Below are 13,195 nucleotides of genomic sequence, written 5' to 3'. Positions count from 1 at the left end.
TGTAATGTGAATGTTGCTGGACATTGGTTAAGTGACTCAAAAATGGCACTATTTGTTCAAATGTAATGGTTTGTATAACAACAAATTGAAGAGAGCAGAAGTTTTTGCGTGGTTACCATTAGGGCCGTGGTTTTAATAACTGTGGATTAGCAAACCAAAACAAAGACTGTCTGCTTAACCTGGAGAATCCTGCAGGAATTGCTAGGAGGAGTTTCCTATTTCACTTTGAAGCGGCTATGAGGAACTTTCCGTTTGTGTAAATTCTAGCGGCCCCTTTGGACAAAAGTGGTAGTGATTTTGCTACCCCAGCTGTTGTTCCTGTTTGAGCGTATCCGGACAAGAACAACAATATCAAAATAGCATTCTTTGCACTGATGGTCTAGGTTGCTGTGACATGTCATTATGATCATCAGAGGGAAAAATATTAAAAAGTTCCTCGTAGCTACTTTAAATTGTTGTTTAAGGGTTGTTTTGTTTGGAAGAATGGGCCGTATATAGGCCAACAGATTTTTGCGCATTAAGAAAAAGTCCAATGTCTTAAACTGGCAACGTAGCTTTATGAAAACACCTTGCATAACATGAAGGGTCCAGTCCTGATATATTTACATACTGTTGAAAAAAGCATTTTTGATTTTCTGCTTTCGATGTGTTGATATGTAAAGCTGAAACAGAAATAATGAAGGAATTAAGAGATGATGCTGCAATCATGTTTATTGGATTTTTTTTGTTACACTTTCATTTGTATAAGTGTTGCACTGCTCTCTCGGCTTAGTTAACTTTACAGTTGTGCAGTGATTGTATTGTTAAAAGAATAGAGGAGATTTCATAGAGGAACTGCTCCCGTCCTACATGGTGAATAACAGATGGCCACTGAAGGTGCTGTTACACCATTGAACCTCTAGCGCTTTTGAGGGGTGATCCAGACGCAGGAACACATTATCTCTTTCCTCCAATATCAGTGTAACACCCTCAGAAGAAGACACATACCCGTATTCCTGCTTCTCATATGCATCTAAAATTTCCATGAAGTTCTTCACCAATGTAGCACCTGCACGTGCATCATTTGCACTCGTAGCAAAGCTCCAATGGAAGTGGTAGACCCCTTTTACCGGTGCAGTGAAAATACCTGTTGGATATTTGTTTTAGTGATTAAAAAAAGCATCATTAAAACAGACCATAGGTGTAGGCTAAAGAGTGAAATGTATTGGTAACATGTCAAGTACCTGTCTCTGGGTTAAAGGCATTTCCGGTGTTGGTAATGATTTGCTCGCCTTTTAGAATAATCTCTTCTTCGGCTTCGGTGCCTATTGGAATTTCAGCTGTCAGCACTCCTGAGAAGGCCACCTGTATTACTGAGAGAGAGACACAGAGAGAGAGAGTATGTATGTTCTATCTACCGTGAGTTTTAAAAGCATATACATTTGTTCTGTATGAATTGTCTTCATATATTAAAAGTTACATTTTTAGTTGTACCTTCACTCAAAGAGACAAAACGTTAAAACGATACATATTTTGACTACATTTCCCCCGGTTATGTAATCAACAAACTGAAGCATGGCAACAATAGCGCCACCATGTGTACTTTAGTTTTGGCGAATAACTGAAATTTGAAGTAGGCCTACAGACACAGGTTTTCTCTTGAGTGTAGATTTAACTGCAACCAAAGCCTGCTGTACATTCACACATTTACAGTTTGATGAGTAAGTGAAAAGTGAAAATACTCAAATACTGAAAATCAATAAGTGTGTTTCCACACAATACCTTTCTGCTGAGCCTCCAGTTTTTCCAGTTTTGTTGCTTGCTCTGAAAAAACACGATTTAAATAGAGTTTGATTTCACTGCGCCATTAGTTTATTTTGAAAAATTCTCCAAAATTTCCAGAAAATACCTTTCAGCTGTTTCTTTAGCTCGTTCAGCTCAGTCTGCTGGTCCCCCAGTTTTTCCAGTTTTATTGCTTGTTCTGAAAAAAGTTATAAAATAAAAAATAAAGTTTGACTTCACTGCACCATCAGTTTCTTTAGAAAACAGTAAAGATTTGAATAAAAAGTATATATATATATATATATATATATATATATATATATATATATATATACCTATATACAGTATATATAGGGGAGAGTGGGGTGAGTTGTGCCACTTTTTACTCAAAGTGACTTTAAAGTTAGGCCTAGACAATAATGTCTCCAACTAAAATATGTACATATATTTCAGGATGTGGTGCATCCCCGGCAACAATAACTTTGGATCTGAAATGAATTGTTTAAGAAATATAGCTTTCGTAAAATGGTCTCGTGGCACAACTTGCCCTGATCATAGAAATTTTACTTTGAAAGGCAAACATCACATTTCCAATTTCTTCAATGGTTTCCTAAAATAAAAAAAACGTGGCACCACTTCCCCACTGGCACAACCCCACTCTCCCCTACCTATATACAGTAGGCCTATACATGCTGTGTATATATACAGGACATGTTGCTGTACATTTCTCAGCAGCAGAAGAAGCTTTCAGCAAACACACACAATTTCTCCAAGAAAACCAATGAACTAGTTAGGATTTGATCTTAAAGTGATAAGAAAAACTCTACAGAAATAATAATAGCCATGCAGATTTCCAGAACATACCTTTCAGCAGTTTCTTTAGCTCGTTAAGGTCAGTCTGCGGATCCCCCAGTTTTTCCTGTTTTCCCGGTTTTCCAGCTTGTTCGGAAAAAGGTCAGACACAAATAGAGTTTGATTTCACTGCACCATCGGGTTCTTTTTTTAAATCGCTCAAAGATATTTGTGGAGGAATTGCAGAATTCTAATCTTCTTTGTTGTGCAATCATCTGTCACTCACAATGACTTGGACTCACTATAACACACTTATACAATGAAATGTAGTTGTTGCTCTAGAATGACAAATCCTTATGTCTTATAGTAACACAAGAAAGTACAACATGCTATAGTTTCAGTTCTATCCTTTTGATACTGGATAAATATAGTCTGAACTGCCATACCATGCCATTGATACCGATGTGAAACAACAGTGGTTCTTAGGGCTTCTAATATAATAACTTGTTTTTTTTATATGACTACATATCACTTTACCTGGATCCTGGCTTTGCACTCGTCTCAGATCCGCGTCCTGTTTAGCCAATGAGGCGACAATGTCTTTCAGGAGAGTGTGGAGGCTCCATTGAGGATTTTCCACTGCCAGCCTATCTGCCTCCTGCACCAGCTTCTCCACTGTAGCCATCTTCACCTCTCAGTTATTCAGTCAGATGAAATGTGTCAGTGTAGACCTGCGTGTCTTTGATATAGTGTATAAAAAGAGGTAGGCGTTTCTGGATCATCTCAACGTCGTGTTTTGAATATTTCGTAATTCTCATCACACAACAAAAGATACGTTTGCCTACAGGGATTTCTGTCAGCAGTCCAAGTCAATTTCAGGGTTAGGCCTTGAGGCTGATACCACATGAAGGTTTCATTTGGGCTTGGCCATTATTTATGGACTATTTCATCATTCTTCTAACACTTTGATGCACAGATTCAGACAGACACACAGGCTAATTAAATGGATGCCATGCATTTTGATGTCTCTGTATATAGGGTTTGGCTTTCTGGCAGAAAGCGCTGAAACCAATCTTACACTGTGTTCTGCTCTGTTCCCAAGGCCTGCATCTGATTGTGGTAAACACGCCCTGTGTGAAAGAAATGAATGATGAAAGATTATTAACCGACAATGTGCTGTGTTTTTGTTATGATGGCCACCTGACTAGACTGAAAAAGGGCAGCTCACTGTTAGGTATCATTGCTTTCCAAATAAGGAAGTACTGGGTATTTATTTGCAGGCCAGCTAAGCCTTTCGAAGACATGTACATTTAATTATTAAAGGTAGAGTCAGCGATACTGGGGAATTGTTTTTGTCAAAATCAGTTAATATCTCCTCATGGTCCACTACCTTAACGTACTGTGTGTGCGCTGGAAAAAAATCAAGAAGATCCTAAAAGGTAAAGGCATCTACTTTGCAGAAATAAACAACAGTCAGCCTTGCGTAATATGAATGTTGCAGGAAATTAGTCAAAGGTGCACTATTTAACTTTGGGTGTGTCAGAGAAGTGAACACTTTCTAAGGTATATTCTCATAACTGAATAATGAAAATGTGATCTCTGGAACACTGTTTGAAGTTTGACAGCATCCTGAAAAGTTATTGTTACAGTGTTGTTGTTGTTTACATCAGCAGGGCCCCACAGTTTGGTTTACAAACATATTGTAGTCTGACGTTTGCTTCCAGGTGCCTCATAATAATTGATTTATGATGATAGAATTACTCAATACTAAGAATTGCATGCAGAAAAAACATGTTTGGTAAACTAACTGCAGGGTGTGCAAATTTGAAAATACATATTCCCCTCCTCTGAAACTGCACAGTGCACCTTTAAGGGACTTTTTAAATCAAATGTGGCACTATTTGCTAACATATAACAGTTTGTATAGCAACAAATTGAAGGGAGCTTGAAGTCTTTTTGCGCGGTCACCATTATGGAGCCGTGATTTACGAGCGGGACGCTGACCCACAATCCTCCTGACAGGCGTGCAATTTCCTGTGCGAGAAAAAACACTAACTTAATCCATACAGCAAAGAAAAACCACGGACAGAAACTATTTGTTCATGAAAAATAGTCTAAACCACTTTTCAGCTATAGGCCTAGCGCCAGGCCAAACGGGTTAGAGACTGTCACTGCTGCAGCCATATAGTTTTCAAGTCATATTTTCCTCTGTTTACTTTCACGGTATTCCTTGTGAATATCCATAAACACTGACGGCACGAGAGTTGACTTTACTTTATGTAATTCCACAGATCTGGGAGGCACACATCGTAAATATGCTGACACACACACATCAAAAGGCATGGCATCTTTCACTGTACTCTGTCTGAAAGCCAGTCAAATGTTTTCATCCAGGGACTGACATTATCGTAAATCTTCCAGTAAATTAGTTTTTAAGAAATGGCTTTTTTTTTGGGGGGGGGGGGAATGTGGTTTAAAATGTCAGAGTCAAGTTGGAAGCATGCTAGCGTTTTAGAAGATCACAATGCTGCTTTAAAATAAATAAAAAATAAAAAAATTGTATAACAGTGTGGTCTTTGGTTAGACACAGTGGCAACTTAAAACGCTCACTCTTTTTTCAAACTTATACGCAAACAGTTCAGCTCGAAGCGTTTGAGTATCAGTAAAAGTGGCTCAGAGGAACTCTCAGTTATTGCCATTTAATAATATATATATATAAAATATACTTATTTTCACTGATGGTCTCGTTTACTGTTACAGGTCATTTATGATCATCAGTGGAAAAATTAGACCATTTCCTAAACACGTACGTTCTTCCTAGGAGGTTTAAGTTACACATCAGGAAATACAAATCTTATTTATCTTAAACATCTAGTTTTGTGGGAAAAATGTATTGTTAAAAACTTGTGTTGAATAGCATATGGTACACAATGAGTTATATGTTATAGGTTAGAAATAAAATCTATAAATAATCTGTAATAAGAAGACATCCACAAACCTTCATGGTTGCCTCTCTGTACGTAACAAAATACCTGTTTTCAAAAACCCACCTGTCTACAATAATCCTTTACCCACAATGCTTCACTCATTGTTGCTCTGCTTAACGCACTAACTGTTGTAGTTCCTTGGTAGATCAGCTCAAACCCAAACACACCCAGTAAAAGCCAATTACTGCTTCCAGTGGGGAGGGGGTCCAGTCCCTTTGTTGACCCAAACATCCCCCCCCCCCCCCCCCCAGGGCATACAGACAGCAGACGTGATCAGTGCACCATCCCTGCAGACACGTCCAAGGCTTCGTGTTTGGTCTAGCATTAGATCAAGGTGTCAAAACTACCGTGGAACTGTGGTGGGTGAGGCAGAGAGGAAACGAGGAATAATCAGACAAAACGAGAAAGCCATCCCAAGAATGCCTGTGAAGTCTGGCCACGGTGGTAGAAAGCCATACATCTGGATGAAGGGCTGACACTTAGAGGGCTAGGAGGTCAATGACTGTTTTAAGCCTTTAGCAAGGATATGGTTATTAGCCCCGGAGAGCAAGAGGTATACGCTCAGAGATGGGATGGGTTGCCACTGAAAAAAAAAAAAAATACATGATGAGGTGAGAAAACGTGGAAGGTTCAACTCTCACTTACTGCAGCCAAGTGTGTGTGTGTGTGTGTGTGTGTGTGTGTGTGTGTGTGTGTGTGTGTGTGTGTGTGTGTGTGTGTGTGTGTGTGTGTGTGTGTGCGCGTGTGTGTGTGAAAAGTTCAGCTAGTTCAGGAAAAGTGTCAACTTTAGTGAAACATCAGCATTAGCATTCAAATCACACATGATCATGGCGAGACTTCTGCACCCAGGAAAACTTCCAGCATAGGTATACGAATTCCAGTATTTTGATTATTGGTTGATTGATTTTTGCAAAATGGAGCTGACTAGGTGGAATTTCAAAGAAAATATTTAAATTTCCCTATTTCCCTAGGTGCGGCTAATGCTATACATCATTCACACCTATTGTGCAATTTGACTTTTGCTTCTGAAAACACTGTTGCCAAGTTGTGAGCCATACAATAAAATAAAAAAATCAGGCCATCATTGTAGACTTTTTTTCATCCAAATTTCTCAAACACAGTAGCACCAACCATGAATCCTAAATAACAAGGCGTCTATGAGGTCAAATAATGAAATCACCCCCATAAAAGCCAAGTTACAAAGCCAGGCTAACTTTATGTTTAACTACTGTGTATTTCAAATGGCTGCTTGCTGGAAATATTCCCTCACTAATGGATTTGAGAGGCCATGCAGGGCCGTCTGTGACTGCATGATGAACCATGTTAAAATCCGTCATAACATCCAGAGTGTGTGGGGGCATGGAGTCTGAAGTCTTTAAAGAGGGCAGAGTGTCTCTTAAAGGGAGTGTTTTAAGATTCTATTGTCCGGGGGCATAAGAACAGTTACAGTTGCCGGACCTGTGTATAATGTGGCTACTTCCCTTTTAAAGTTTTTTTGTGGGTAAAAAACGAGGGGATGAAAAATAGGCTCAGAGGGTTACATAGAGGCCTGTCAACCCCCTCACCCCACGACTACTACTACTGCTGCTACCACCACCACCAGGAGACCACCCAGAAAGAATAGTGGGCTGTCAATCATTCAATCTAGTGGGGATAAACATTGCAGTATTTTGTTTCTTGGTGAAGTATTGCTCCATATTGCTATTTAACTGTTATAGCCGGGGTGGTGATATATTGCTGTGGTGTGCACTGATTTCTTTATATGTCTGTGAGTGCAGGGGTTAAGTTCTTGTGGTTGGCAACTTTTTTTTTTTTTTTTTTTTTTCTAAAGACCTTTTTTTTCAAGGAACAGTAAAATTGGATTTTTCAACCATACAGGAAATTCGTCCAGACAACTTGAATCCGACCGGCTTCTTGTATATACGGCTTTTTCTTGTGTGTTAAGATTACATTTTAAAATTTAGATAGCAATTCCTCCAGAAACATTTTCAGGACCTTTATGCATTTGAAGCCCGATCCCAAACTCCCCTCAGTGCATGTTAAGTGTCATGGATTACAGGCACAATCTTGATATACAACTGGAAATAACTCACAGTATCAGGGCCGTTTTGCACTGTGGACCAAAGTAGCCATCACACAAACATTTCACTGTGAGACTGGGTTGGTAACTCATAAACGTGGCACACACATCTAAATGGCTTCTCTGCGAGAGCGCTGCAGCTTTACAGGAGATGGCCACAAATTACAGGGAGGAAATCCTAGAATAAAGGGAGATTGATAAACTTGATGAAGACAGCTCAGAAGTGCGATATAAACACACACACACACCGGTGTCAGACGAGGGTGTGTGAGGCGTGTGTCTCCAGAGTGTGTGTTGACTCTCAGGGGCAGGTTGTCTGTCAGCGCGTGAGGCTTGAACTCCGAGCTCCCAGTAATCCCTCTGTCAATAACCGAACCTCCTGCCAGTAACACACACACACACACACACACACACACACACACACACACACACACACACACACACACACACACACACACACACACACACACACACACACACACACACCTGGCCTTTTAACATCAGTCCAAACATACCCAGACCACCACACACACACTCAGCGTTCTGGCATCTGTTCTAATCTGGGGAGATTTAAGAGAAATTGGTTCAAACTCCTTTCCTTTCATGTAATGACAGACAAAGTGATATAGGATTACATATAGAACAACACAGTGGACCACTCATGATAGAGCTGTGAGACATGCTGCAATGTCAACCTGATGGGAGTTATCTTCAGAGAGACAGCAGATGCACCAACCCTGATATGATCCACCTACTTAAAGTTCTACTGAGCCAATACAGTATATAGTAAAATAACTTTTCAGAGCAGTGAAAACGCCTACTCTTGTCCATTGTATTGCTAAATACAACACATCTAAGATAAATCACTTTAAAGGTGGAGTCTGCGATTCTGGAGAAAGCGGTTGTTAATACACAGCCTAGGCTATGTGAACGGGTTTGTAAACAAAGTGGCTCGGACAAAGCCAATGTACCTTGTAACAATACTATCGATAGTGTTTCTACACTAACACGGAATGGACAAACTGACTGGAAATGCACCTGTTGGAAGACAAAGAAGAACTATAGAATGAATAACTAAAAGCATCTCCACCCCAATTCTTGATATTTTGGAAAGACTTGGGGCACTGGTGGATGATGCCATTTTTAGTAACTAGCTTTTTATCCTTGGAGGTCACCGTAGCTTCTGTAAATTCTCTGAGAGGTAGGGGTTAGCAAGGGGCCGTTGCAATTTAGAAATCTCACCATTATAGATGCTGTTAAATATATTACACACTGTACCTTTAAAAGCTTAAGATCTTGCTAATTTCAGTAATGCATTGTTACTTGGCAAAACGGAAGGATTTCCACATGTCCACATACTTCCTTTATGAAAGAGTTGTGGTGTTTACAACATCCCCTCTCATGTTAAAACGTCTTAATGAATGAAATTGGTTCACTGTAAAATCAGTTTAACGCCAGGGTGAAAAAAAGAAATGTTTTATCAACATAAAACAAATTATCTTAGCTTGAAGGCTTAGCCACACACAAAGACGCGCGCACACACACACACACACACACACACACACACACACACGAATGAGAGACAACCCTGTGGCCTCTGACCAATCCTATCTAATGCTATCAAAACACACACTCTCACACAGCACAGACACACAGACACACACACACACCTTTCTATCCTCATCTAATAACACCTCTGACTCGGCCTAGTGCAGGAGACTCCGGTGGGGGTCCGAGCCTCACAAACTTCTCTGTCAAAGAGACTTCACCTCCAGACACACACACACACACACACACACACACACACACACACACACACACACACACACACACACACACACACACACACACACACACACACACACACACACACACACACACACACACACATGAAAGCGCCCGTGGAGAGAAAAAAAATTGTGGGAGAGGAACTGACTGCTTCATATTAGTGTTTAATTAAGTTAAAAGCTCTCTCGCTCGGCTCAATAACTCAATTGAAGTTGTCTATTCTTTCATAGCTGGGAGCTGTTGTAGCCATGGTCCCCCTTCAGCCCGGGATCACAGGCCATAAAAAGCACATCGTGGCATCGGTCCCCCTACGGCCAAATCGCTGATGGTCTCACTCATGTGATTAATTCAATCAAACTATTAGACAGACCTCCCTCTATCCACAAAGCGCCCCCCCCCCCCTTTGCTTTGTCCATTTCTTGTTTTCTTTTCATACCTGCTCCCTCTCTTCTCAGATCAACCCTTCTTCTCTTCTCTCCGAAAGTGTCCTCCAAACTTTTGACATTTTCTCAGTTTCAGGTTTTTTTTTGTTCACCCCGCGGCCAAAAGTTCAGCCTCACTTGCTGCCAAGACAAGCACTTATAGCAGGACCCTTTTATCTCCACTGCTTTAAGGCTTTAAGGTCTGTCAAAATCTTAATATACAGAACAATAAACAGTGGCATATCTATTTATTTTATAGACCATATAACCATGTTAAGCTGTTCAGCAGCTAATGTCAAACAATGGGGTTGATGTTCAAGATAATATTGAAACCCCAGATACTGAAGCTGTTCTCCTGATGTGTGCATGACATGAATCAATGTATGCCTGAAGCTGATATCTATTTGGATGAATTGATTGAAATGTATTTTGACCGTTCAAAAGAAGAAGAAAAAAAAGTGTCATTAAGCAGAAAATAATGAATTTACACAACATAGAAAGCATAATGAGATACATGAGTGAAAAGTCCTTGATAATATGGGTTACATGTTTCAAAAGGAGTGGCTTCCATGTCGCTTTCTGCTGTTGTGTTTAGTACAGTTTTCCTTTTAGTTTTGACATCACTAATTGAATAAGGCCACTGCATCTTCTGTTGGCAATCAGACCCGGGACCACAGCAGATTTTGGTGTTAAAAAGGTTTCAGTTTCATGCCCCTTATTATGCATGATGGTTTGTCGACATGCTTACTGCTCCACTGCTACTCATTGGTCAGAGTGAGATGTAGACCTTCAGTCATGTGACTTTTCTGAGTTTCAAATGTTTGCTAAACTTCCATCCTTTCACTCATCTCCTCCCTCCATCCTCCTGTTTTCCTCCGATACATCCTGTCTACTTCAACACCATTGCTCCCTCCCTCTCTGCTCCCCCCGCACAATGACAGATCTCTGCTTAGCACCTTCAGAAATTGCAGATAACCCGTTTTTTTTTTTTTTTTTAGCGCTGAACAAACACAGCCAGGCCTGGTCTCTGGAGGCTGCATGCCGCTATATGCTGTTCCTATCGGATGTCGGGGAGAGAGAGCAGAACAGATAGAAATCTCTTTGATAAACCCTCTGTCCCTTCCACACTTGTTTTATCAGCCGCTGAAGAAGAGTGAGTCGAAGGCTTTTCAGCTGCTGCACAGATAAGATTAGATAAGACGCATGTGTGAGAGATCGTTAGATACAGTATAGGAAGATATAGTATAGGTTTCAGTTCAACTTTCTCTCTTCTCGCCTCAAATCTTTTCCATTTCTCTGTCACTCTATACCGCTTTATCCATCACCATCTTTTAGTCTCGCTATCTCATTCACTCATTCCCGGGCCCGCTCTCAGTCCTGTGGTCATTTTTTTTTAACACCTACAGCCTTTTGCTTTTAAAGGTGGAGTCAGCGATTTTGGAGAATGCTTGTTGTCAAAATCAGTGAATAATCTCCTCTTCGATCTGCTACCTGTTAATACATAGCCTATGCTCTGTAGAAGGGCATGTTTCTTGTTACGTGGGTTCGGTGGGCTTTGTTAACATACCCATTTACAGAGCCTAGGCTCTTTACTAACACTGGATTTACACAGTACGGACAGGGAGCAGATCCTGATGAGATATTCACTGATTTTGACAAAAAAGTGCTTTTGATAACATAACAACCAATGCTCCAGAATCGCTGTCTCCACCTTTAACTTCTCTCCAGTAACATTTGATCTGGCTGAACGTGCTGCTGTACTGTAGGGGCGATAAATCTTCCCCCGTGCTCACAGGGCGACTCCCACGCTTCGATTACACCGCCTTGGCAGCTCCTTTTATTTTTGAAATCCCCAAATTACATGTGTCAACAAAAAAAAACTAAAAAAAAACTACGAAGCTGCATAAATCCTTCATATATCACACTATACTGTTAAAGTCCATGTTGATTCAAGCCCCCGGTATTTCATCCCTTATAGCCGTATAGCGAAATAGAGACGGCGATATAACTGCTGTGTTGAGGGTCATGTTTAACCTCTGATAAATCAATGTCTTCGAAAAAACGAAGCGATTCGAGATGAGGCCGCTGCTAGATTCTGGCAGCATGGGGGGTGTTGAGAGGGTTAAGGACCACTATCCGCTGGTGGAAGAGTGCCATTGACTGTCAACGGGGGGTCACAGGAGCTGCCTTATTTCATGCTTTAAAGGTGCGGTCAGCAATTCTGGAGAATGCTTGGTGTCAAAATCCCTTTTTGTCAAAATCTGTGAATATCTCCTCAAGATCCGCGCAACCTGTCTGTACTGTTAGTGCGCATATTTAAAAAAATATGTTCCTACACAGCTTTGGCTCTGTTAACTGGTATGTAAACACAACGTTCGACACAGAGGGAGCCCACCATAGCTAGCAACACCAACATGCCCGTTTACAGAGCCTAGGCTGAGTATTAACACCGGACAGGTAGCAGATTGTGAGGAGATATTCACTGATTTGTCAACAAGCGCTGACTCCACCTTTAAGGGAATATAAATTTACACCAGAAGGGGATTAACCACCCGTATCCAATGAGAGCGTCGTGTGTCCAAATTGTTAAAAATAAAGTTAGCGTGTGTGACACCACTTCCTCACACACTTGTGGTACATTTTTGATCGGTTGGGTAAGAGTATATCTTGTTCGGCATCCCCCAGAGATATATGCGTAGCAATGGATACATCTATTCGGTTGCCACAAACGGGACAGTAAGAGAGGGAGAGAGAGAGAGAGAGAGACAGAGAGAGAGAGAGAGAGAGAGAGAGAGAGAGAGAGAGAGAGAGAGAGAGAGAAGTGAGAGAGAAGGTGAGAGACGTCCTGGGATGTCCAGTCCTAACGAGAGGCAGTAACTCATGTCAGAGGGAAGAGAGTTGTGAGTTATATGACCTTTTAAGCCGTGGTGGGGTTAAGTGTTTTCATTCCCAAACCAGCTGACAGCCGGCAGCGTGGACAGCTTCATGCGTTCGCAAGGCACAATTTACGGCCCGCGATCATTGTCTTTGTAATTTTTTTTCCCCAGACCCCTCTGTGAAGTCCCTCGTTACCGTGTGAATGCCTCTCACACCTAGTCTCAAAACTGTGCATTTCTGAACTGCCGATATGTAGCTCGATACGCTAAGGTTTTTCATTTTAACGTACTCTGGTTTCAGAGCGGGGAGTTTGAGGTTCGAGCGGGAACTGAGGTGACCTAGGATGTTGGCTGACATTAAGATTAAGGATTTTTAATGAACAAACGTGTAATAACCCTTTAACACTTAAAGCCCTCGTCTGCAATGTATCCTGGGTATGGACATTTTTATTTGTGGCATTTAGCACAAATACAAGATAGTTGTGATAA

The 13,195-nt window shown here is 41.0% G+C and overlaps 1 protein-coding gene across 1 annotated transcript; it reads right to left on the bottom strand.

Moving 5' to 3' along the window:
• Window positions 1-702: 702 nt before the first annotated feature.
• Window positions 703-3,251, bottom strand: LOC307259043 (cerebellin-1-like). Its single transcript, XM_080038766.1, has 6 exons — window positions 3,091-3,251; window positions 2,626-2,700; window positions 1,889-1,960; window positions 1,762-1,803; window positions 1,224-1,352; window positions 703-1,126 (listed from the first exon to the last, which is right to left on the bottom strand). Exons 1-6 carry the CDS (start codon window positions 3,236-3,238, stop codon window positions 846-848), a joined length of 747 nt encoding a protein of 248 aa, XP_079894892.1. The 5' UTR covers window positions 3,239-3,251; the 3' UTR covers window positions 703-845.
• Between the last annotated feature and the right edge of the window lie 9,944 nt (window positions 3,252-13,195).

Source organism: Ammodytes marinus (genome assembly GCF_949987685.1).
Source record: "Ammodytes marinus genome assembly, chromosome: 12".
Taxonomy (NCBI): domain Eukaryota; kingdom Metazoa; phylum Chordata; class Actinopteri; order Uranoscopiformes; family Ammodytidae; genus Ammodytes; species Ammodytes marinus.
This window is presented reverse-complemented; position numbering and strand designations above follow the sequence as displayed.

Coding starts and splice junctions, on each gene's coding strand:
- LOC307259043 (XM_080038766.1), bottom strand. CDS start 3,238: ATGGCTACAGTGGAGAAGCTGGTGCAGGAGGCAGATAGGCTGGCAGTG. Junction 1,804..1,888: donor GCTAAAGAAACAGCTGAAAG/GTATTTTCTGGA, acceptor GTGTTTTTTCAG/AGCAAGCAACAAAACTGGAA. Junction 1,127..1,223: donor TGCCTTTAACCCAGAGACAG/GTACTTGACATG, acceptor AATATCCAACAG/GTATTTTCACTGCACCGGTA.